At 44.8% G+C, this 25,190-nt stretch overlaps 1 protein-coding gene across 2 annotated transcripts in view; it reads left to right on the forward strand.

Annotated features, from left to right (window-relative positions):
- The first annotated feature begins 73 nt into the window (after positions 1–73).
- MAD2L2 (mitotic arrest deficient 2 like 2) overlaps positions 74–25,190 on the forward strand; it is a 37,403-nt gene continuing 12,286 nt past the window's right edge. Inside the window, exons 1-6 of one of the 2 annotated variants that reach the window (XM_086921300.1) lie at positions 74–152; positions 9,756–9,807; positions 13,612–13,730; positions 13,975–14,046; positions 14,826–14,926; positions 17,095–17,189. In XM_086921300.1, the coding sequence (XP_086777426.1) occupies positions 9,768–9,807; positions 13,612–13,730; positions 13,975–14,046; positions 14,826–14,926; positions 17,095–17,189 (427 nt within the window). In that variant the 5' untranslated portion in view covers positions 74–152; positions 9,756–9,767. Of the gene's footprint in view, positions 386–9,755; positions 9,808–13,611; positions 13,731–13,974; positions 14,047–14,825; positions 14,927–17,094; positions 17,190–25,190 lie in introns of both variants that reach the window. The other variant, XM_086921299.1, reaches the window with a different exon arrangement.

A 25,190-nucleotide genomic window follows, 5' to 3' on the forward strand; every position in this document is an offset into this window, starting at 1 on the left:
CACTCCTGCAGTGTACTAACAAGCTCTAGGATTGGCTGATGGCTTTCAGCCAATCCTAGATCGCTTTATTTGTCCTCCATAGCAACGATTGGAGGAATGGTTGGTGATAGAAAGGCACTTGAGCTGCCCAACTATTGGTCACGCAACAGCAGGTAAAATTACGAACAAATGGTGCGTTCGTTAAAGAAACCTTCACGGACAACGGACAGACGGCCGAAATTACGGGCTGTCTGTGAAATTTACGGACGGTTGGTCACCCGATTATCCCTGGGTGCTTCGCTTCGCTGAAGATAGGACGCCTGTGGATGATGATTCGAGGCCTTAGTGTCAGCCTATGATTAATGGAGATTAACGTTTCTGATAAGGGCATGGCGGCAAAGTAGTGGTAGGTGTTGACTGGGCGATGTTAGTGTTTCCTTGTGTCTTAATGCCCACCTGGGTGGTGAGCGACAGACCTTGTGCATATTTGTGCTAATCCCAGTGGCCATTAACAGAATATGGCGAATGTTCTGTTAAACTGCGGGGTTTTTGCGACCAGTGCCATGCTAGTTTCCAGTCACTTAATTGCAGTTGTTCGCGGTTCTCCCTTTAACTTTTCTAAAGGAAAGCCTGAACCTTTTTCATCCCTGTCAAGTGCCACGCATCAGAGGCTTACACATTTTAGTACTGTTGCGGGCATCTCTGCACTAAAACGCATTAGTCCGAAATACCTGCAAGTCCACCGGCCCCCTTTGTGCAATGAGTGACTGCAGTCATTACTCACTTCTTGCCTTACTGTACTGCTGCCTCAAGCCTGCCAATGCCGGCATATTTATTCAGCTGTCCGGGCATGGAGTCACATTGACATGGTCTCCATGTTTAGCAGTTGCCTAATACTCAGTAACTGTTTTGTTTCCCCATAGTGAGAGTACAGCTTTCTTTAATAAAAAAAACATTTTGTACCTGTCGGGTCCGGTTCTCCAGGCAGAGCTTTAAGTGGGAGGAAAAAACTGGGGGTAGGGGGGTCTCTCAAAGCGGTGTGACTGATGTAATTAAGGGCGAGACTTAAAACACATAAGTTAAAAAACTGTTCTTAGCATAGCGTGTGCTGCCCGATTTGTATTTTGCTGTTTCTGTCATTGCATCCAGATATGATACAAGTAATATGCCTACAACAAGCCAGGAGTATTAGCTTTGTCAATGATTGTTAGTTGCATAAGATAAAGCAGGAGCAACTATGGCTTGTATATAAAGTTGGAAAAGCTTCCACTTAAAGACCTGGTGACATCACAACGACATTCCTGCGTTTCAAAAAGAGAAGGGAAATCCAGAGAGAAAATGACTCTCTGTAAAGGATTTTCCTTCCCCTATAACGCTCACCTGGCATGACGCCATGCTGTAACTTCTCCACTAGTGAGAAAGAAGTGAGCAGTGTGAGCACGCCCAAATTGATGTGTTTGCTGTCACTGCAGTCTGGGGAAAAAATGGACCGCCTTTGCCAGGGCACAAAACAGAGCCCGATAGAGACCCGTTTCGAGGCCCCCTTTAAAAAAACTGCCGGTGCTCAGTACTGGTGAGACCCGGCCCACTTAAAGCCCAGCCTTGCATGGGTCCAGCACCTACTATTGTTGTTCCTGCTGCACACCACAGTGATTGATCAGGAGGCAATAGTCCACTCTGTCTTACAGATTAAGTTCCTTTATACTCTGGGCCTAATGAGACATGGTTCTACCTGCGTGATAGACCCTTTTGAGTGCTGTGCAGTGTGGGCGCAGTGCAGGATTTTTTTGCAGCTCCAACCATGGCTGGTCAGAGCAGAATACATGGTACTCTGCTCAGTCCTGCCTTATACCCTCCACATTACCCCCCGTTCCCACCCTTTTGACAGACGGTTAACTTCTGTTTAAAAGCGGATTAGCTTAACAAGTTCACAAGCATCACAAATAAGTAGATGGGCTGTTACAAGTCAGGGGGCAACTTCAGGTGCAAGTAGTTCACCCAGGTACATTTTTATTAGCATTCTGGTAATTGCAGTGTTTCAATATTTATTAGTAATGTAGAACTACTTGTATGTACATTAAAATGAAAAACAGAACTGTTGATTACCACAGTTTTTTTCCTCCATTAGCTTATACAATGTCAGTCAAACTGTCACATAAAAAGTATGCAAATGACACGCATAAGGATACTGCAGAAAGAGGAATGTCATGCATTTGCATGCAGAAAATGTGGCAGCTATTTGTTTTGCAGCATTTACATGCAGTTACCATGTAAGCAAGCAGATGCTGGTCTCTCACGACACCCTTATATTGCTCATATTTACATTATGTAGGACACCCTCCTGGTGTGTTATGTACCAACCCTCTCTTATCAATAGTTGTAAGGGTGCTTTTAAGTGGTGAATGAAAGGCAAGCAGTGTTCATTGTAGGCAGAAAGTACGTTATCTGCCAGTGATGGGCAGAGGTCTTTGTACTTGGTAAGTGGTTAAAAGAAATCGGGGCTGTATAGGTGATTGACTCTCCTGCAGATGGTGAGTAAAGTTTAGCAGAGTGCTTGTCTGTCATCACAGTATGACAGGGGGCCTTTTGCTGTTAAGTAGAGATCTCATTGCTCTAAAGAGGTTCTTGAACGTAAGCAGGTTGCATATAGTGGTTCATTGTCATAGCGACCATAAGTGGTGCCCGGGAAAAGTGGCATGTATCCCATTTTTAGGTCAAAGCCTAGAGCTGCGCAAACGCGCAGTCTCGCTGGTGAGATTTAGTGATTTCACTAGCTGGTGATTTCACCAATTGGATGGCGTCACAGTTTATGCTAAACGGTGGCCAGCCATTTGGAAAGAGCATCCACTGACGTACAGTTTTCTTTCTTTGAGCCGTCCCACTTGGATGGGTTCACTTGACTTACTCCCGTCAAGTGAACCCCGCAAAAGGATTCTTATCTTTATGGGGCCATGTGTTTCAAAACTCATGGCCCCATAAATATAATAAAGTGTTTTGCGATGCAGACCGTGCTTGTTCTCCAGGGCCACCAGGCAAACGGACGTGATACAGAATGATAGAGGACGGAGACCCTTACTGGAAGTCAGCGTTTGAGACCCGTCGTTTCGGAATTGGTTTTGAAAGTGTACAAAACGGGCGTATTGCGGCTGGTCGGCTTATTTAAAGTGTACAAAACAGGCGTATTGCAGCCATTCAGCTTACTGAAGCTCGTCTCTGTTTTTCTTAACTAACATATTTTCTTAATTATATGTATATCGGTCGTTTCCCATTCCATCATGACCGTCTTGTCCGATTTAATTAGACTCAGTCTTTATGGTAGGCGGAATACGAATCTGAAGCTGTCTGCGCAAGTGTGAGAGTGCCACCTGCTTTAGCGGATGCGCTTAGATTGTATTTGTCAGAACCTGTACGCACAGGGAATGTTCCTGATAATTGGTGCTGCGAGTTGTCCTGTATCCGGCTGACAACGAGCTGGGTTACCAGGGGCTCCCTAGACTAAGATGTGTCTTCTGAGTCCAGGATTACTTTTTAGCAAGTGGTCTCTTTTGTGGCAAGAGATCACCCCCGGGAGCTTCATCGGGTCAGCGAGTCTACGCGGGACGTTGGGGGACCGGTGCTCGTCTTCTTATGCAAGCAGCAGTCATCGTGTAGGAGCCTTGCAGCAATACTGGGCAGTGGAGTTGCTTTACAGCTGGAGTGCAGGGATTTAGCTGTGGTGTACTTGCGAAAGTTGCGGTGCACGGAGGTAAAAAGGAGGGGGGGCTTTGGTTGTGGCACTGGGCAGTGGCAAGGGAGGGACTCTTTGCAAGTGTTTTTGTAGTTAAACGGGGGTGGGAGGGGGCTGGATCAGGTGACCCCTGTAGCCTCTGGTTCCTGCGGTTGCCCGGTGCGCTTAACTGAAGACGCGCGTGGTGTCCCTGTTTGTGCTGGGAAATGGCGTACTTCATTGCCATAGTGGGTACACAGATATAAAGTGCTACTATTCCTGCTGTCCAAAGTACTTCCCCCTCAGCGCCACAAGAGTCTGTTAACACTTAAATTGGGAATCAGTCCCAGAAATAAACCCCTCAGTCACACCTGCTACCCAAAAGTCCAATTTCAAACGAAACAATTCCTACCATGCTTGCGTGGCCGCTATACTTCTGTGTTTCCCTAAATACCGCCTCTTTTGGTCATGGCGCTATACAACCCCTTGTGCCACAGTTCAGCCGTTATCACCACTGTCCTGCCCCCTCCTGCTGCCATAAACAATGCCTCCTCGGGTACCCTTTCACTTTCTTTTCCGGCGGCTGGCCGGGCTGTGAGAACCTTCTTTCAGTCACTCCACTTAACCGGTTACCTGGCACATCCCGCCACCAATCGGAGCTTTGGCCTCCTACCAATTGTTGGCCGAGCTGGGGTGATCGTCACCAATAGCCACACTGCCTGCAACACGTTCCACCAATAAACCTTCGACAGAGAAACGAGGCGTTGCGTAATTTTCATAGAGAACTTCGGAGAGACAAACAAAGGTAGCGGGGAGCTACAGAAGATCTTTTTTTAGTTGTTTTAGGTAGGCTGCGCGGTGGAACAGGACTACGGAAACATTTACCTTCGAGGGGGTGCAGTGAATGAAGGGGACCTGTGAAAGGTGAAACAAGTTCATCTTCTTAACCCCTTCAGCGCGGCGCGAATTTTCGCGCTGTGCTGAGGGTTCTAAGGTTCTAACGGGCTCATGACGGAACGGTTCCGTCATCAGCACAGCTCACCCGTAGCTGATGACGGAACCGTTCTGTCATCAGCATGGAAGGGGTTAAAGAGACAGCCACCCTGATTTACGGTTTCAGTGGGATTACACAAGAGACCAGGCCACAGGCGTAGGCCACATGTCATATGTGCATACTTGGCCAGTCGTGGAGGTTGATGGCTTTTGCCCTGTCAAGTTTCTGTGATGGTGTATGTCAAAATTGTTTTGTTTATCAACCTGTCGACATCCCCAAATCCATTCTTAGACCAGTGTGGTTTTTAACCTCCAAACTACTGCGTGCTAACTATAATTGTTACACTGCCTAGACCTTGCTTTTGCATCCTACCGCTATGGTGAATTACAACTCAGAATATTTTGTATAAAACAACTTTGAATCAACAAATACCTGACGAGTTTTTTCTTCTCACTTTTTTGTTGTTAAAAAACTTCCCTACCCAGTTTTTAACTAGGAGTTTGTACCAAAGTTTAGCTAGCAAATTTAAATGAGGGGTAACTATTTGTTATTGGAGATTCTGGATGAAAAAAATGTATCTGCCGTACCCATATAAATATTTTTTAACCAAACCGGCAAGTACATTTATTTTCGGGTATGCTGTACAAACGGACACGGAAGTGGTACATGGGACAAAGCAGATTGGGTGATTTACACGTACCAGAGTTTTTGAATATTGTATGCGATCGGCTTGCAGTTACAGAAAAGATAACCGCATGGACAAACATAGCTCTTTCTACAAAACAAGCTAGGCATGCAACAAGTGTATGGCTTCATTTCTATATGTATTATTGTCAAACGGAGGGAGGAAGAAAAAGTGATCACTTGATCAACAGACACTATTTACCACTCGGGTTGGTGGAAGGGCCAGTCACAGCGTGTGTCCGTACCTAAGAATACAACAACGAGGGGTTGCTGGACTGTTCCAATGTAAAACTAGGGAAGATTTAACTGGCGTGACCAAAGGTGTAGGAGTAACACCCTGGGGCATCCATTTTGTTGGATGGATTTGCCTCACACACCCAGAAGGGTGTCATGCTTCATCATCGGCGGTTGCTCCTCGTCGGGGAGGCGGTACAATCCCCGACGGGCTCACCTCAAAGAGGGGCTCTTTGGCGGAGATCTTTTTATCCAACAGCCTTATGGTGAGGTGTGGGTGTGTGGGCAAGATGGTGTGTGATAGTGAAATGGGATATTAAAATGTAGCTAGGGGTACCGGAATTCACTTTATTCTGGGGGTCCCCTGGCTGCAATTAAAAACAAGGGACTAGCTCACTAGGTGTCAACAAGTTAGGTCAGGTGACCCTAGATGAGACTAGGGGTGAAGATGGTCGACATGTTTCTCGCAATGGGTAATAATTGCCCTATGCCTACTGGTCAAGAACTAAAAAGCCACATGAGGGGTCGGTGGGACAGAACATCAAGGATGACCAGTAGGACAACCCACAGAGGTAAACATACACCATCACACACATGACACTAGCATGTTGTTTTTCACCATTTTAAGGTCCTGATGAATCGCGGGCAATTATTACCCATTGCGAGAAACATGTCGACCATCTTCACCCCTAGTCTCATCTAGGGTCACCTGACCTAACTTGTTGACACCTAGTGAGCTAGTCCCTTGTTTTTAATTGCAGCCAGGGGACCCCCAGAATAAAGTGAATTCCGGTACCCCTAGCTACATTTTAATATCCCATTTCACTATCACACACCATCTTGCCCACACACCCACACCTCACCATAAGGCTGTTGGATAAAAAGATCTCCGCCAAAGAGCCCCTCTTTGAGGTGAGCCCGTCGGGGATTGTACCGCCTCCCCGACGAGGAGCAACCGCCGATGATGAAGCATGACACCCTTCTGGGTGTGTGAGGCAAATCCATCCAACAAAATGGATGCCCCAGGGTGTTACTCCTACACCTTTGGTCACGCCAGTTAAATCTTCCCTAGTTTTACATTGGAACAGTCCAGCAACCCCTCGTTGTTGTATTCATTTCTATATGCACATATTTACTCTGCTTGATTAGCTAATTATTCGCCACCAACTTCCTGTGGCCCAGATCCTTGTCCCTGATCAATTTTCATATCCGAAAACATAAGAACGATCTCAAGCATTTTAAAGGTGCATGTATCTGTAGGATACTAAGAAACCAAGCTCATGGATCCCCAGTTTCCATCATATTCACTTGATGGCAATATTAACAAAGGAAGTAATACTGTGTCCTGTTCATGTGGGCAGTGGTGTTTCTTTGTGCCTAGGCAATCTCCGATACCCTTGAGGTCTGTTTACCCTCTAGCTGTCTATTTTGTGGTGTTATGACAATCTTTGGTTTGGTAGATCAGCCCAAAGTGATTGCACCACATGAAGTACGTGAAAAGCATGCAGCAGTAGATGCACCCCCACCTTCACTTTTCCTCCTAGATTTCTATGCCCTATTGCTTGGTACTGAGCAGATTGTTTTGGTCTGCTGAACGCCTGTCATCTGTTTGGATAAGGAACTCTTTTTGAGTAAATACATAAAAGATACAATGAAAACTTAAATAAAAGTAAACCTAAATGGGAAAAAAAATAAGTTCAATACCTCAGTTATAAACCCAACATTTGTAGTATTCATAGCCGCTATTTATTAAACATTTTACAAATCCCCTACTTGGATTTGTATATGTACAGCAAGAACGTAGAGCAAAGGAGAACCTTTACCTTAGTAATACCTGCAATAGAATTGAAATGTTGCTACAGTGGGCACCGGATAACTGAATTCAAAAAGCGAAGGGTCAGGAGCATCTTACATCAATTATATACTAGACAACATTATGTTTAGAAGTGTATTAGGCACAGGGTGATGACATTTTTCGAGAATCAAACCATTTTTGTGGGGCAAAAGGTGAAATTCCGGTCATAACCCAGGTGTCTAGATTGCAAAGTCAGGTTTTTAGGCCTTAAATTACATTTTTCCCCAATGTGCAATAATGTACCATGGAGAAGTTGAGTTGTGCCCCCATACAGAAAGGAACGGTCGCTAAAAAAAATCTCAACTGTATTTCTTAATATTTGTTCCATATATTTTAATTTTATTTTTATAAAGTTATCAGAACGTCTCTTGTTTAAGAACAACTCCTCTCAACAATGTCCACTGTTTACAATTGTTTTACATCTCAAAATCTACTTCTTAAAATGCAATGCAGTTAAGTCGCTGCGTCTCAATTTTGATACTTGGACAGTCAATTAATTTATTCAAAATCAATTATTGGACATTGATGGTACTGTTAGTAATGGTCAATCCTTTTCCTTCCAGGGTTCTACCATTTTGTCTGGGCCCTATAGTTCCACACGTGTGTATATCTTCATATATCATGATTGTTATATATATGAACAAGGGCGGTTACGCCCGAAACGCGTCATTGCTGTTTTAACTACCATTCGTATGCTGCAGTAAAAGAAACTGTTACCTGAATTGTGGTCTGTCTCTGTCTTCGCTTCGCCGGTCCGAGGGGATTGGAAGTAGCGACTGGGAGCTTCATTTCATATATATATATATATCAATCAAACACTCAGTTTTTTTCGTGCTCGCGAACGACAGAGATACGGACACTTGCTTGTTTCCTCTCGAAGCAGGTATTTATTTTTCAATTATTTTCCGTGAACTGCCATGTGTAACCAGATGCGTTTCGGCGAACGCAGTCGCCTTGCTCACTGGAACTAAAGTGGAGATATATAGAATTCTCACTTGACTTTCAGAAATATAAGATTGCTATCTATGTGACTATAATAGCCTTTTATATGCTGTTGTAGCAACAGATTAGTTATGTATGGATATTTTGATGCATTTCTGAATTACTTTGTTTTGAATCCTGGCCCATTTCTGCTACCTATTTAAATAGTAAAACGTCTCAAGTCTGTGTAGTAACTTCCTAGGCGGAGGTATGAGGGGAGTTAAAGTTAACCTAGTTGATTATATAGCTCAAAATTGCCCGATAGTTGTAATGGTAGGACAACAACCTGGACACACAATGATGTACATTTTCAATTAGATGCTCACACTGGAGCTAAACTTTTTGTCTGTCTCTGCCTGCATGAGTTTCTGTAGTTCCTTTCAGTTGAGCTCAGAGCTGTGTGGAATAGTATCATTTATCCAAATTAAGCTGGGCCTTTGTAATGTGCTTTAGTACTGTCTTCCTCGAACAGACGAAGGATCTGAATGAGGAAAATAGTCATAGAAAATTACCCCTTTCTGGATAGTGATTTAGGGCATCATCACTCTAACTGTCCTCAAACTACCCATAGCATCCCTCCTTAAGGATTTATCTTTAATGCTCATTTGTTTAAAAACTCGAGTTTTCTACTTTTAGGTGTACTCGCTGAGAGTTGGCCTCATTAAACAAGCATTAAAAATGCAATAGGTCTCGCCTTTTATTAAGTTAAAGTCATTTGCTTTGCTACACAATACCATTAGCAAAGCAAATGCCTTTAACTTAACCAAAGGCGAGACCTGTTGCATTTTTAATGCTTGTTTATGATGTGAGCTTCATGCATTATCTGGGAGGTCGAGGGTCATTAGTGGTTGGGGGTGTGCTGTAGCGGTGTTCCTGTAATATTCAAGGGGATGGGGTAACCAAGAGTTTGCTGTTAATAAGTAAGGTGCAGCATGGATTTTGGCAATATGTGAACTAACATTGCTCCTATTGTTGTGTCAGTGACTAGTTCCAATGAGTGAAGTGGCAGGGGTTCTAGCGATGCATAAGGGTTATTCTGACCTTGAACGGAGTTGTGTCTTTTGTTACTAATGGGAACTTTGCTGGATAGCTGTCAATGGTACATGAAGGGGTACAGATACTGATGTTGTACTAGAGCTGCGATAATTATGATAACTAAATTGGTAGGACCTTTACTAGGGAGTGGTGAAAGCTATGTTAATTGAGGATGGTAATTGGGCTACTGGGTATCCTTCCTCAATCTGAATTTGTAGGGGTGTGAAGGGGGCTGGAGTCTGAATATTATTATCAACAGCGTCCCTTTCTACTTATTTTATTTTCAGGCAGTTGAGAAGATGACTACCCTGACCCGCCAAGATCTGAACTTTGGCCAAGGTAAGGCTGCTGACCTCGTGGAATGGAACTGACTGTGTCTAAAGTTGGCATTGCTTTCACAGTTACCATATTCTCTCGCTGGATTGCAAATCAATACATGTTACCGGTCAAGGAGTTGGTTTTAGTCTTCTTGGCGCGCTATCGCCCAATCTGTATGATAGTGGTGCCTGATTTCAGGGTCTGGGATGGTGTAAAGGTCAAGAACTATTAGACAATATGTCCCTGAAAACTAGATTCAAACAGCATTGGAAAAATAGTCAGTAAAATAAAGGACTGACTCATAAGGGAGTTCAATATCTTTTGTTTAAGAAAAACAGTAAAGTTTTATTGCCCCCTTCGCTGCGGAGGTTAATCCCCCGCTGTGCTGGGGGGGAGGGGGCGCGCACAGCGCTCCTGTGCTCATGACGAGCTCAGCTCGTCACAGGTGTATTACCTCCCGTGGAACGCTCAGCACAGCAGGGGAATTATCCCAGCATGCGAGCGTTCCTCGGCTCATGACGAGCTCGTCATGAGCCTCGAATAGGTTAAAATATTTAAAATATTTTATGTGTAATTGGTTGCGATGAATACATCATTCAGAGGACACTGAGAATCGGTTGTTAAGCAGGCACTATTAGGAATAAATGCAATAATGAGCAAAATCATTAAAACAGATTAAGTTCCAAAATGCAATAAATCGATAGAAAATCGGACAGTCTCCCTAGAAGCTCAGCAAAGAGTCTGGGTTACCCCCAAATTTGAGTGGTTTTATATCATTTCCTAGCCCAGAAAGCAATGGAAAGTGTAATGTCGGCATGATGCAGGGAAAAGTATCAACATGTCACTGCTCTGGTTTATTCATTTTCACAAACACCCACCCTCCTAGCACTAACCCATTACATGAATTTTGGTTCACCCCTTCTGGCCTAATGTAATTGATGGTGGCAAACAAGAGGAGCCTTGAATGATGCAAATAGGCTTCCTCCGTAGCTTCTTTCAAGAACAATTATTCATTAAAAAATAGGCAGTGCATATTTTGCTGCATGCAATTTCAAACGAGAAATGAACATGCAATGAACATTATGAAACAGCAGCAGCCATTTTCTCTGATTGAGACGAGCCTAGGTAGGCATAAGCCAAACAAATGCATTTCTAAACAGTTCAGTGTTTTCATTTCAATTACAAGAGATTTATATTAATATGCACATATCATTATAATACATTACTTTCACAAAATTAGCTATTTTGTCCTTACTCGGTGTGTACCAGTTCTATGAGGCCCTTACCGGGGCAGAAGAGACAGATTGGAAAAGATAACGCACTAAGACCAACAGTGAATGTGAAATAAAATGCTACTAACCATAGCAAGTGCTGTAAAGAAAACTAGTTTGCTTTTGCATTGCTTTCTATTGACCACTTATGCATTGTCTTAATTCTACTTATCATTGTCTACAGAAAGATTTAGCATCTGAGGAGTCAATCTTTCGGGAACACATAGGTTCTGGGATAGGCCAAAGTAAATATGTTCCGTGATTGTTGTGAGAAATGCAAAATATGTCCAAGAGCTCCAGTGAACACTTCCACATTACACTCCTTGGCACACACTGGGACACCATCACTATTCCTGAGATGCATACTTTTCTAAGTGAAGAAATACTAATGTCTAAAGGCACAGAGTGGCTATTTCCAGCTAAATGTGCCACTTGTTGCTCTGATCACAATCAGCCCAGCATGTTGGCAGTCTGTTGAGAACACATGCTGTTTGGGTAGCAGATTGAGGTATTCGCTTCGGTCTTGCAGAAGGTTAACGCTGAACTGTGCAGCATAACTTTCTTAGATGAGTGCAACAATGTTTTTTGCAATACAACATTGCTGTAGTGTTGTCTCTTAGAAAGAGAACTCCTAGCTTGTGAACTCGATAGAAGTTGATTTTCAGTTCCAAAACCATAGTTTGAGCACCTCAAGCTCCACCACCGTAGCACATTTGCTGCGTTCTAAGCAGTCTGATGTTTTAGTCCCTTTTGGATCTGGAATGGCGAACAGTACACCTTAATTCAGACTGTGTTCACAGCACATCTTGATTCATACTATGTTCTAGTGTTCACAGTAGAGATTGTAGTTGAGGCTGACTGGCAACTGCATTTCACAATATTCTGGTTGTTTTTGATTCACGACTTCTTATTTACAGTCTCTCCATGGGTACAGCTAAACGGTACATGCTCTGAGGCCCAGGAATCTCTATATCCACCATGAAGCTAAGAAATAATTTTTCAGAAAATGTCTTCTATCCAAAGGGAAAGCTGTGCTTATTCAAGGGCTTCGTGTAACTACTACTAAGTTGATGGTGTTGAGTTGGTTTGAAATTTGGACTCTTCCATCCATCATCTGCAGCATAATGTGTAGATTTTAACAAAAAAAATGGTTTCTAGCTCAAATGCTTCAAAAGTTAATAAAGCGCAGCAACACGTGTTGTCGCGCAGAGGAAGGCTCCTTGAAAAACTTCACTGGTCTCCTTTCTTTTGCTCATTGCTATATGTAGGTGTTAAAATGAGGTGCAGCCAATGCCTAGACAGTAAAGTTTAAAAATGGCAAAATACTGAAGTAATACTGTTATAAAATGTGCTGAATTATGCCTTATAATTTGCCTTTTCTTGACGCTTAGTTTACTCAACACTGCTGCATAATTTGGTCCTCCTCTGCCTCATAATTTTAGTGGCCCTGATTAGACGGTACAGGTGAGGGTTTTTTGGCTAGTAGCTTGAGAATCACTTCTAGGCAGATTTCACAATAAAGGGAATTGTGGAATGATTTCCATAGGATCACACAGCAAGAAGCCTAGTAATATGCATACCATGCACAGCTCAGCAACAGCATGTATTCATACTTTGACTTAGTTGTTCTGCCTTTAAGTTTCAGTTTCAGAATATCTTTCGGAATGTCACGAACACGCGAGTACAACCTGTTTGGGTTTTTCAAACAAAGTGATGTTAAACAGGTCAGAAAGCATTGAAGATGTGTTGCGAGAAATTTTACAGACCCAAACAGCCATTAGAAATCAAGAGATATTGTCCAAAATAAGAGAAACCTGGTGCATTTTAAGAGCAAAATGGGCTACAGTTCAAAGCTTAACACCAGTGGTAACCTATTCCGAATACTGAATAAAGCTCCCTCATGCTGAGCATACTTTGTTAGGGCTTGAATTCTGAAAATGTTTACTGAGGGAAGAACCATTTCAAAATCCTTGTTTAGGAAGCAAAGGAGAAAACAATGACTAATTTACCCATACACAGGCAAGCACTTTAAAAATTGGTCTGGGTTCAATAGTTACAAATGTGTTCAGAGATCTATTTTCCATAGAAGTTAGCATATACATTTTGCACCACAGACGTGGGACAGCACAAAGAAGACCAAAATGGATCAGTGTGTCTCTAGTATTATCAGGATTGTGATATAAGCTGCTAACGACCAGGTTTTAAGCTAACTTCTCTTTTATAGGCTATAAGTCTTTTTATTCTTAGGGTAGAGGGCCTGTTACCTGAGCATGTAGTGACCTGTGACTGTTACCAGCCATGAGGTTTTGGCCTTGGTCTCTGTTATTCTCCCGTCTGCTTTGAGCGGTGTATATAATTTGTACCTATTTTACTGAACATCTGCCTGTTTTTGTCTTGCTTTATCTCTTGCCATGGTGCAGACTTGCCAGTGAAACGCGGTAACTGAACCGCTCCTGTGGACATAAATATGGGTGTCTACAATTGCATTGCCAGTCAGAATACATTGATGTTAATCTATTGGTTATCTTCTCCCTGCTTCCTTTTTGTTCCACAGTTGTTGCTGACATTCTCTGTGAATTCCTGGAGGTAGCGGTCCATCTTATCCTGTATGTTCGAGAAGTTTATCCCATTGGAATTTTCCAAAAACGAAAAAAGTACAATGTGCCAGTCCAGGTGAGTAAGAAGTGGTGTTTACTACAATTATGGGTAGCAACGTTGACCATAACATACAATGGAAGTATTTGGCTCTTGAGATTATTCCTGATTTAATTACCCCTACAAATACTAAGCAGTAGTCTATGGAGAAAGTTTCCACCCTATACTTTGGGTGTCAGTGGTGAGCTGTGTCTTTTTCATTTATCGGTTTTATGCTTTAACGCCGCCATGTCTTTCGTTTGTGTTTTTTTCTTCTCCACAGATGTCCTGCCATCCAGAGCTGAACCGCTATATCCAGGACACACTCCACTGTGTGAAACCCCTGATCGAGAAGGTGCGTATCATAGGGGACCGTAGAAAATGTTCTAACATTCTTTCAATTCTTAAAGTTGGCCATTTGGGAGCAAGAACAAATAAACAGTTGTTGAAATATAGAGCTAACTTATTCTGCTACTCACAAGTGATTGGAGATATTCTTTAATTTTTTATATATTATATGATTTAACGAAGTGGATCCAGGTGGTGTTTATTTCCCACCGTCCTAGCGCATGAACTTTTGGATAGTTTCCATGCTTTGCTCCTTGTCTGCTGTGATTTGTCAACGTATGGTTTCCAATTGTTTTGCAAACATCAGTAAAATTGTCCACGGTATGGTACTCACATGTTCTATGGGCCTGGACACGCATTGAGTTTGTATTCTTCCCTGCAGTGGTAGGCTCATCAGGGCAGGTCTAATTTTGTTATTCCAGTTTGGCTTGAGCAGCTCTGCATTCCTCTCATTGGCAATCTCACATTATTCAGTTGCAAGGACACTTCGGGTCTGTTTCACAACTCTGATTGGCCAATGCTTGCCTCGTGTTGCCTTCCTTTGGTCACACACAAGATTTGGGTTCTGACTAATATTGCTGATTGACAAAGACTGGTCTAGTTTTCAGATTCAGTTTTCCCTGACATGTCTCAGTCAATAATCCATTTGTGTCCAGATAGCCAGAACATGTCTAGGAGTTGTCATTCCTTAATGGACAGAAAAGGTCTGAGGTTCTCATCCTTCACATTGTATATTGGCCCAGACCGCTCCGACACTACTGCTCACTATATATTCTTTTGTTACAGAATGACGTGGAGAAGGTGGCAGTAGTGATCTTGGATAAAGATCACCACCCAGTAGAAAGATTTGTCTTTGAAATAACTCAGCCGCCTTTGCTGTCTGTGAGGTTAGTTTTAATGCCTTCCCATGTCCCTTCTATGCATGAATGATCTGAAACAGCCATTTCTTGTCATCTCTCCAGAACTGATTTGCTGCCTCTTCGCTTTGGTCAGTTACATCTGCTTTCTTGTGTTTGCACTTCTAGGGCTGATGCTTCTTTAAAGTTCTGAGGCTATCCCTGCTTAAAGTTTTTTTTCCCAGGGGTTGCTCGTCTTGTGGGAATCACTCTGGGGTGCTAATCATTTTATTTTGTCTGCGTTTGCCATTATTATGGGGGTTCCTAGACTGTTGCTCTCTTGCAAACTCCAGGTCCACATTCTGTACTTGAATGTGGATGTGAGCTGACAGTTGCAATGGGTTGTGTGTAGAGAGTGTTTATTATGTTCGAAAGGTGCATGTGTAGAAGATGCATGCTGTGCTTGCAAACTAGGTTTGCATGCTAAACTTAGTGTACCATTTGCAGGCCAATGGTGATAAATGCTGTCTTTTGTAGAGCTTCATTAATCACACGTGCCAGCTGTAAGCTCTCTATGTAACAGGTTACATTTACATCAATCTAATGGGTTTCAGCCTGCTGACATTCTATGAAAGGATGGTCATGTGTTGCAGATCATAGCAGATGTCATTGGTGAACTTTAAACTCACTGATTGACTCTGCATTTGGCCAATCAATGAAGACTATTTGCAGAGTTGACCCCCCTCTCTCTCTCTCTCTCTCTCTCTCTCTCTCTCTCTCTCTCTCTCTCTCTCTCTCTCCGAGCTGTCTCTCTCTCTCTCCGAGCTGTCTCTCTCTCTCTCTGAGCTGTCTCTCTCTCAAGCTCTCTCCGAGCTCTGTCTCTGTGTCTCTCTCTCTCTCTCTCTCTCTCTCTCTCTCTCTCTCTCTCTCTCTCTCTCTCTCTCTCTCTCTCCGAGCCGTGTCTCTCTCTCCGAGCTCTCTCTCTCTCTCTCTCTCTCTCTCCGAGCTGTCTCTCTCTCCGAGCTGTCTCTCTCTCTCCGAGCTGTGTCTCTCTCTCTCTCTCTCTCTCTCTCCGAGCTGTCTCTTTCTCTCCGAGCTGTCTCTCTCTCTCTCTCTCTCTCCGAGCTGTCTCTCTCTCTCTCTCTGAGCTGTCTCTCTCTCTCTCTCTCTCTCTGAGCTGTCTCTCTCTCTCTCTCTCTCTCTCTCTCTCTCTCTGAGCTGTCGCTCTCTCTCTCTCTCCCTCCGAGCTGTCTCTCTCTCTCTCTTTCTCTCTCCCTCCGAGCTGTCTCTCTCTCTCTCCGAGCTGTCTGTCTCTCTCTCTCTCTCTCTCTCTCTCTCTCTCCGAGCTGTCTCTCTCTCTCTCTGAGCTGTCTCTCTCTCTCTCTCTCTCTCTCTCTCTGAGCTGTCTCTCTCTCTCTCTCTCTCTCTGAGCTGTCGCTCTCTCTCTCTCCCTCCGAGCTGTCTCTCTCTCTCTTTCTCTCTCCCTCCGAGCTGTCTCTCTCTCTCTCTCTCTCTGAGCTGTCTCTCTCTCTCTCTCTGAGCTGTCTCTCTCTCTCTCTCTCTCTCTCTCTCTCTCTCTCTCCGAGCTGTCTCTAGGTCAGACCTAGAGAATATGATGGATGCATTGGATAACCAACACAAGTATAATTTCGAGCGTTGTGTAAGACTTGAATGCACATGTGTGAGACTTTATTCTCTAACAAGTGAAATGCCTAGGTAAAAAACAATTGTTCTAGAAAATACTGAATGGCAGAGTATAGTTTACAGAGGAGATACTTGCTCCATTCAGCAAACAGAAACCAACTGCCACTGCAGTGCATTTGGAGTCTGTGGAACAACGTAGCTGCTATGAAGGGTTGGGAATCTTATATGCTGCAGATAGTTAAGTCAGCAGGCTGTTGTGTGGAAAAACGTGCCTATTTGTATGCATTATGTTCCAGCAGTGCTTCAAAACCTTTCTAGGCAAATGTGCTCAGAGGTTGTGTGCGACACCTAGAGTGGGAGGTTTGCTTGCAACACTGTGGTAATTCACAAAATGCGCCCAGTTTTTGTAGTGTTTCAGCACTATTTGTTGGCTGAGGGCTTGTGCACTTATGATTTGTTGATAAAATTTGACCTGCTCCTGACTTTACTTACTTGCGAGTTTTGCAATATGGATTGGTGCGCTGTCTTTCTGTAATACGGTTTCATCTGGCTTCTCCGTGGTTTACTCTTCGTAGCTCGGACTCCCTGCTGTCACATGTGGAACAGTTACTGCGAGCGTTCATTCTGAAGATTAGTGTGTGCGATGCAATGCTGGACAGCAACCCCCCAGGTAAGAATGATACCCCAGATGCTCATAATCCCGGAGGAAGCCACAACCCTGCATTAGTGATATCCATTCTGGCACACAGCAATGCCATAGCACCTTCTCCCAACAGTGCATTAGTTTATCACATCCACCACAATCCTCATTTGCGTTGTGCTTGATCAAACCCGCTGTATGTAATTAACTGCCTACCGTATGCAGATTTTGGTGGCTGTATCCCAAACTTACTATTCAGGAAAGCGAACCCTCAGCATGTATTTTATAGATGTATAATTGTAAACCTCGATGTGATCAGCCAAGCACCTTGTGAAAGTGAGCTTCTCGACTGTCCTTTGGATGTCTGTTGTTTGGAGGATTATATGAAGGCCTTTGTCTTGGATGTATGCAAGTACGTTGATCTTAAAACAGTTTTGAATCTAGTAGGTTCGGGTATGGAGAGAAACAGGTGTGCCTAGAGCTGTTTTTTAAATCCAATTGGTTATTTTTTTTCTGTTGGTTTGTTCACGGAATGTAGTACCATTGACTGAAGCAGGCACCTGAAATAAAGCTGTTGTAGGGATGAAATGATGTCTGTATGTGATGGCAGACATTGATTTGTCTTTGATGCATCCATGGTAGTTAATGAATTGGACCTGTGCAAATTGTGGTTATACTGAAGGTAATGTTGAAGTGAAGGCTTCTGCGCCTCTACCCTGTGTTGTATTTGTACAGTCAACGATGCTGTTCCTCTGTAGCAATCAAAACAACATGCTGAAGATCACTTGTGCCTCACCAATTGTATGGGTGTGAGTGTTGCCCGCTGGTTTTCAGACAGAAAAAATATTTGCTTCAGTAGTCTTTTGTAATAGTCTCTGTGTAATAGTGTCTGCAGTTTATGATGTTTTTCGGACTCCATCATTATTGCAGAGCATAGACCTAATACTGGGCTCACCCGTATTTCCTTCTTGTTGAGGATTTGATGCCCAGTGAGCCTTAATAGTCCTTTGGAGGCAAATCCTTTTCGGGTTTGTGTTTGGCAGTCTCAGGTCATTATTTGCATTCGTTCTGCTCATCAAGTTAGCAGCAATTAAATAATAGATGTGGGAGTAAGAAGTTGGCAAGGTGTGTGGCATTTGTAGTGAGGCTCCTTCTAGTACAATGATAAGTTGTTTATCTGCAAAATATTGAACATTTTCTGGTTTGAGATACAGGATTTGGGACAGTGGTTTTAGTAATTTGTTAAAGAAGGTAGATAAGTGTTCAGCCCCGAAAGCCTCTCTTATTATGCACTGATAGCTACAGCGGGAACCAAGCCAGTCGGTTGGTGTCTGTAGTGTTTTGAGTGCTCTTAGAGTAATATTTGGACAGGATGCACAGTTGAGTGTGATTAATATTATTATTATTATGTTTTGTTAACCGTGAAGTCACCCATTGACCCTTTAATTGACTAGGATGATTTTTGTTAGGGAGAGGACTGAAATTTCTGATGGATACATCTGCCAGTGGATTCCTCACCTTGTAAATATCCCCTGCACCAGCAGCATTCAGCAATTTTTGTAGCTCTCTACGCCGATGAGGACGACGTCACAGAGGCACGGCTCCGCTCGCGACCTCGCTGACGTCACCAGAGCCATAAGAGAGCCACGTCGGCGTGATGACGTCCGTTCCCTTTTTTCCACGCCGTTGGCGCTAACGGTTTTTTGGGACTCTCCGTAGTTGTATTGCTACTTTGTGCATTCTGTCTCGTATCCTGCTCTCTTTTGTTTCTCTTTTTGAAAGATGTCGTTGAGGAAGTCAGGATTCAAGCCCTGCAGGGAGTGCAGTGGAGATATGTCCATAACAGATCCTCACGACAATTGTGTTTGGTGTTTGTCATCGGACCATGACGTCGAGGGATGCGTTTCCTGCAGAAAAATTTACCCGAAGGCTCTGAAAGAAAGGGAAGCCAAGCTGTTCATGGCAAAGATGCGAAAAGAGAAGAGGGGCCGGTGGAGATCCAGGTCGAGGTCTGGCTTGAAGTCGACGTCTGGTCATGCTTAAAACCCAAGAAGCACAAGTAGAAGAAGAGACACGGCTCTTGACACCGTTCAGATAAGGAAGAGGCTCAGAAGTAGACCTCGACAGTTCATCAACATCGTAAGGACTGTGTGTCTCCTTCTTCTCCAGAAAGAGCGACTTCTCCTGTGGCTTCACTGGCGCAGTCGCCAACGCCGATTCCTTCTTCATCTCTGGGAAATTCTCCGGCTCCGGTTGAAGAGGTACCAGTACCTGAAGAGCCGTCTGCTGCAATGGATCCACCGTCGGCACCGGCAGGCCCGAGTCCTGTGATGCCTATGCCTGAGCGTATTCCAGGCGAGTACCCTCCTTTTCGTGGTCCAGGGCGAGTGCCCTCCTTTTCGTGATCCAGGGCAAGACCCATCGCATTATCTTAATGCTATGTATGGTGTATTTGCGACGGTAATGTACCCCTCTGGTGCACCTTCAGGTCCCATGGGTCCTATGGCGTTTAATTTGGGGGTTCCTCAAGCCTATGCTCAGGCTCCCTTTATGCCTTTTCTTCCTGCGGCTCCGTCCTGGCATTTTCCGACGCCTATACCACCATCTCCGGCGCTGCCAGCTCGACCTCGTACGACTTCGGTTGTGCCCCCGGATCCGCGTTCGACGCCGGCTCTGAATCCATCGGAGCCGTGTACGACTCCATCGGCGCCGGCCCCCAGAATAAGGTCGAGGCGGGATGCACAAAGGTTATTGGAAGAACAGCAATATAGGTAGGATGAGATGGAGGAAGGTGAGCTTCAGGAGTCAGAGGACTTCTTTGAAGACTCGAGTGGCAAGTGGACTGGATATGTCACCAGAATTGGAACTCTCTCCTCCTTCGGAGGTTCCCTCTAAGGATGTGGCTCCCTACCACACTGTGATAAGGAAGGCAGCTGATCTTTTAGGTCTTCAGCTCCCGACAGCGGAATTTAAATCCAACAGTTTCTCCATTCTCCTTCTGCTATAATAGAACCTTTGTTGTCATTCAATGACACCATCACTGAACCGGTTATGGAGGTTTGGCATAAGCCCTTTTCGGCTCCGGCAGTCTCAAGATCTGTTGCTAGGAGATACAGGGCGGCTCCAGGAGATCCGGAGTTTCTTACTTCCCATCCTTCACCTGAGAGCCTAGGTATCCAAGCTGCCTGTTCAAAGAAATTGGATGGTGCTTTTCCGCAAGTTCCAGGTGACAGTCGAAAAGACTGGATCAGTCTGCTAAAAAGGTGTTTTCTTCGGCGTCTATGGCCCTAAAGTTCACTAATGCTACCTGTCTTTTAGGCTGGTAAATTCATGCCGTAATGTATTCTGCTGAACTGCTGGCCCCAAAGTTATCGGAGGAGGACAGGAAGAATTTTGATGAGGTCTTGTCCGACACGCAGGCTGCTTCACGACAGGTGATCCAAAGTGGTTTTGATACTGCGGACTCTGTAACCAGGATGATGGGGTCTTCATTTGCATCTAGAAGGAGTGACTGGCTTAAGTCGTCGGAGTTCTCTCAGGATGTCCAGGCGACTCTTTTGGACCTCCATTTTGATGGCTCTGGACTTTTTGGGAAGAAGGTAGGTGCAGCTTTAGAAAGATATAAGGACAGCAAGGCTACAGCCAAGCCCCTGGGTCTGCAGACACAGCCTAGGGGTTCCTCTTATAGAAAGTACAGAGGCTTTGGGAGGTCGTCCTTTCGCACCTACAAACAGCCTCAACAGCAGAACACCCTATATAAGTCCTATAGGGACAGGAACAGAGGTCGCCCACGAGGTCGTCAGCCCTCCTCCTCTACCTCTCACCCTCTACCTCTCACCCTCCCCCTCTTACCACAGCAGAGCAGCCCTAGATCCACCATTCTGGATCATGTTGGTCCTGTGGGGGGTCGGTTTACTCATTTTCTGCAAGATTGGGAATCGGTCACTACAGACCTTTTGGGTTCTCAATCTTGTGTAGATTGGGTATGCCCTTCCCTTTCGGGAATCCCTCCAAATTACCCTCCTTGCCAAGGGGCTTGCTCGGAAAACCACCTTCTTCTCCTACAAGAAGTCCTAGCTTTACTAAAAAAAAATGCAATAGAGGTGGTGCCAGAGCGGGAAAGGGGTCAGGGATGCTACTCCCAGTATTTCCTGATACCCAAGAAGGATGGCAGGTTACATCCAATCCTTTTTTCTGAAGCAAGAAAAGTTCAAGATGCTCACCCTAGCGCAGGTTCATTAAGCGCTGCAGCAAGAGGACTGGATGGTGTCGATCGACTTGCAGGGCGCGTATTTTCATATCCCGATCCTGAAGTCGCACAGGAAGTATCTCCGTTTCACGGTGGGGGTCACAACATTATCAGTTTGCGGTTCTCCCCTTTGGACTTACTACTGCACCTCGCGTCTTCACCAAGGTGATTGCAGTGGTGGCAGCCCATCTCAGAAGATCGGGGATCCCAGTTTTCCCCTATCTGGACGACTGGTTGCTCAAAGCAGTCTCGCCAGAGAAGGTGCTTCATCATCTGCAAGTGACAACTCAGCTGTTGTACAAATTGGGTTTTTCGATAAACGTGCCCAAGTCTCACCTGGTGCCCCTTTCAGCGCAACCTGTTCATAGGGGCGGTACTGGACACTACTGTCTATCGAGCATTCCCTCCTCCTCAAAGGATTTTCAACATTCAGGAAATGATTCCCTTGTTTTACAATGGAGCGGTCGTTCCAGTCCTGAAGGTCCTTCACCTGCTCGGTCTGTTTGCTTCCTGCACCATGCACGCTGGCACATGAGGCCCCTCCAGTGGTGCCTTCGCAGCTAGTGGTATTAACACTACGGAGGTCTCAGGGAGTCGATCAGGATCTCCAGGGAAGCTGCTGCGGATCTGTCTTGGTGGAGCGTGAAGGGCAACCTATCTCAAGGAAAGCCCTTCCTTCTTCCTCCATCGGTGGCGACAGTGATTACGGATGCATCCACTTTAGGGTGGGGTGCTCAACTGGGGGACCTGGAGATCAAAGGCCTTTGGTCTCCAGAGGAAAGGTTGCTTCACAACAACCTTCTCGAGTTGCGGGCAGTACGTCTGGCGCTCAAGACCTTCCTCCCTTCCCTTTGCGTGCAGTCGGTTCAAGACGTGACGGACAACACTACCGCGATGTGGTATGTCAACAAGCAGGGAGGAGTGGGGTCGCATTGCCTCTGCAGAGAGGCTCTGTCATATAACTGGGCCTTGTGTGTTAAATTAGCATGGCTTATTAGAAGTTTAAACGCCGTTTTTCCTCTCTGCTGCTTTTGAACACGCCACATTTATTATAATTGTTTAGAGTATCGTAGGCTGTTTTGCTTCTCACAAGAATAATATGTTTTCAGCTTTGCTTAGTAAGCTATGTCTGTACAGTGAGTGCCGCGACCTTCACGGTTGTTTCAACACAGTGGCTTTTGTTGGGTCTGATCTGTGCACGTTTTTAGACATAACACATAGGCAGCTGTAATCAACTCTGGCCTTTGGCGCGTTTTATAATACACTGCGCAGAGCATGCTCACATACTTGAAGATATTCTCATGCTGAGAGTTGGTGTGGAAGACGATGTGATTTCCTTCTACTAATTCCAGAGGTATGGGGCCGCCCGTCTAAACCCAAAAGAGACCTTCTGTAGAGATAATATACTAGCAAGGGAGGGTCAGATTGCATTACTATATAGCATTCTTTCTTTTAGCATTTTACCATGCTTTCACCCTTTGTATTTTATGGAATTGTAACTATGCTGATAATCTTGCTGCTAATAATATGCTTGCTTGTATTGGCTAAGATACTGCGTCTGAGAACACGGCATTAGAAATAAACATTTCAAACTTACTAGTGTCCTCATTGACTCCTCATTTTGGATTGGTATGGAAGTATAACGAAAGAGTGTTCATGTGTTCCACGTTACCTGAGGTGCTCTAAGTCCATGTTCGGGGTTGTCGCAATCATTGGGGTATGGAAGGTCCAATGAGACACTGTTAGCTAGTCTGGTAGGGGATGTTGGATACTAGGGTGAGTTTTTGGCACACCCTATTTCACTGAGGTTCCAAGTCTCTAAGCACAGTTCTGTGTATGAGCAGAAATCCCTGCTACAGCTCTCATCTCTGGTCCTGGGTTCAGGACCATCAGATTTGTCTGATGGCGAATCATCTGGCCGGAGTTCTGAACGTGCGTGCAGAACGTCTGTTGGCAATTCTCTGCCGACCACGAGTGGATGCTTCATCCGGAGGTGGTTAGTCAAGTCTTTCGGACGTGGGGAATTCCTCAGGTGGACCTGTTTGGTACTCAAGAGAATGCTCACTGTCCATCATTCTGCAGTTTCCAGTTTCCAATGCAGGGGGCGTTGGAGGACACGTTTCAGTTGAGTTGGGGTGCACAACTCCTTTACGCGTTTCCTCCCATTCCTCGGGTTCTGAGGAAGATTCGCCAAGACCGGGCCCAAATCATATTGATCGCCCCGGAGTTGCCAAGAAGGGTGTGGTACACAGATCTTCTCCACCTCTCCTCGTGCCCTCTGCTCCGTCTCCCTTTCAGTGCAGATCTCCTCTCGCAGTTACGGGGGCAGGTTCTACACCCCCCACCTCCAGAGCTTACACCTTCATGCCTGGAGATTGAACGGGGCAACCTGAATTCTTTTTCTCTTCCTTCTGACGTGGTGGACTTTATTCTGTCCGCCAGACGTCTATCGAACAAGCCTATCTATTCTTATAGGTGGTCTAAATTTGTCCATTGGTGTGAGCAGGAATCTATTGACCCTTTAAGGGCTTGTTTATCCAACATTCTTCAGTTTGCTCTTTCTTTGGCCCAGCAGGATTTTGCTGTGGCTATTGTGAAAGGTTATTTATCGGCATTCCTTTGCTTGCCGGATCAGCCGTCTTTGTTTAAGTCACCTATTTGTGTTACGTTTCATTAAAGGCCTTCTCAACAAATTTCCGCCCACTCCATTTATTGTACCTCAATGGGACTTAAATCTTGTCTTAACCTACTTGATGGGTTCTCAGTTTGAACCTTTGCACAAGTGTCCTTTGAGACTGCTGTTTTTCTAGACTGGTTTTCTTGTTGCAATTACCTCTGCAAGGAGGGTAAGTGAGCTTCAAGCTCTGAGTTTGAGACCCCCGTTCTTGACTATCCATGCTGAAAGGATGGTACTCAGGACCAGGGCTGCTTTTGTGCCCAAGGTGGTAACTCCCTTCCATCTGGGGCAGTCTATTACCCTTCCTAACTTCTATCCTCCCCCTCACCCTTCCAAGGAGGAGGAGCGGATTCACCGTCTGGACCCTAAGAGGGCAGTGAGTTTTTACCTCGATAGGACTAAAGACTATTGTGTGGACGACCAGCTCTTTGTGGGTTTTGCTGGCTGCCGGAAAGGAAGAGCGGTGCACAAGCGCACACTTTCCAGATGGATTGTCTTGTGCATCAAGATCGGTTACTCCTTGGCTGGTAAGGAACCTCCAGAGGGTATAAGAGCTCACTCTACTAGAGCAAAGTCTTCTACATCTGCTTTGTCTAGAGGTGTTCCTGTAGAGGACATTTGTAGAGTGGCAACTTGGGCCTCCCTCCACACTTTTGCGAAGCATTACTGCTTAGATTCCGAAGTGAGGAGGGATGGTCACTTTGCGCGCTGTGTCCTACAGGATTTTTTGGTGTAAAAGAGTTGACACCCTCCTCCGGGAGTGGGACTGCTGTGGGATTCTATTCACAAGGTGAGGAATCCACTGGCAGACGTATCCATCAGAAGAACAAGTTACTCACCTTTGGTAACACTTTTTCTGGTGGATACAGTATCTGCCTGTGGATTCCTCACTGACCCAACCGCCTCCTCGTTGTCCACTCTTCTATACCTGCAAAGTGTTTATTTTATGACTAACTTTCAATGGAAATGTTTAATTGTTCTTGCTTTTTGCATTGATTTCACACTGTGTGTTAGTTTGAATACTATGTATACTGTACCTATTTATGTCGGTCTGCCGTGTGCCTTGGGCGCACGGAAAAAAGGGCGGAACTGACATCACGCCGAC

Source organism: Lissotriton vulgaris, chromosome 5, assembly GCF_964263255.1.
Source record: "Lissotriton vulgaris chromosome 5, aLisVul1.2, whole genome shotgun sequence".
NCBI classification, from domain to species: domain Eukaryota; kingdom Metazoa; phylum Chordata; class Amphibia; order Caudata; family Salamandridae; genus Lissotriton; species Lissotriton vulgaris.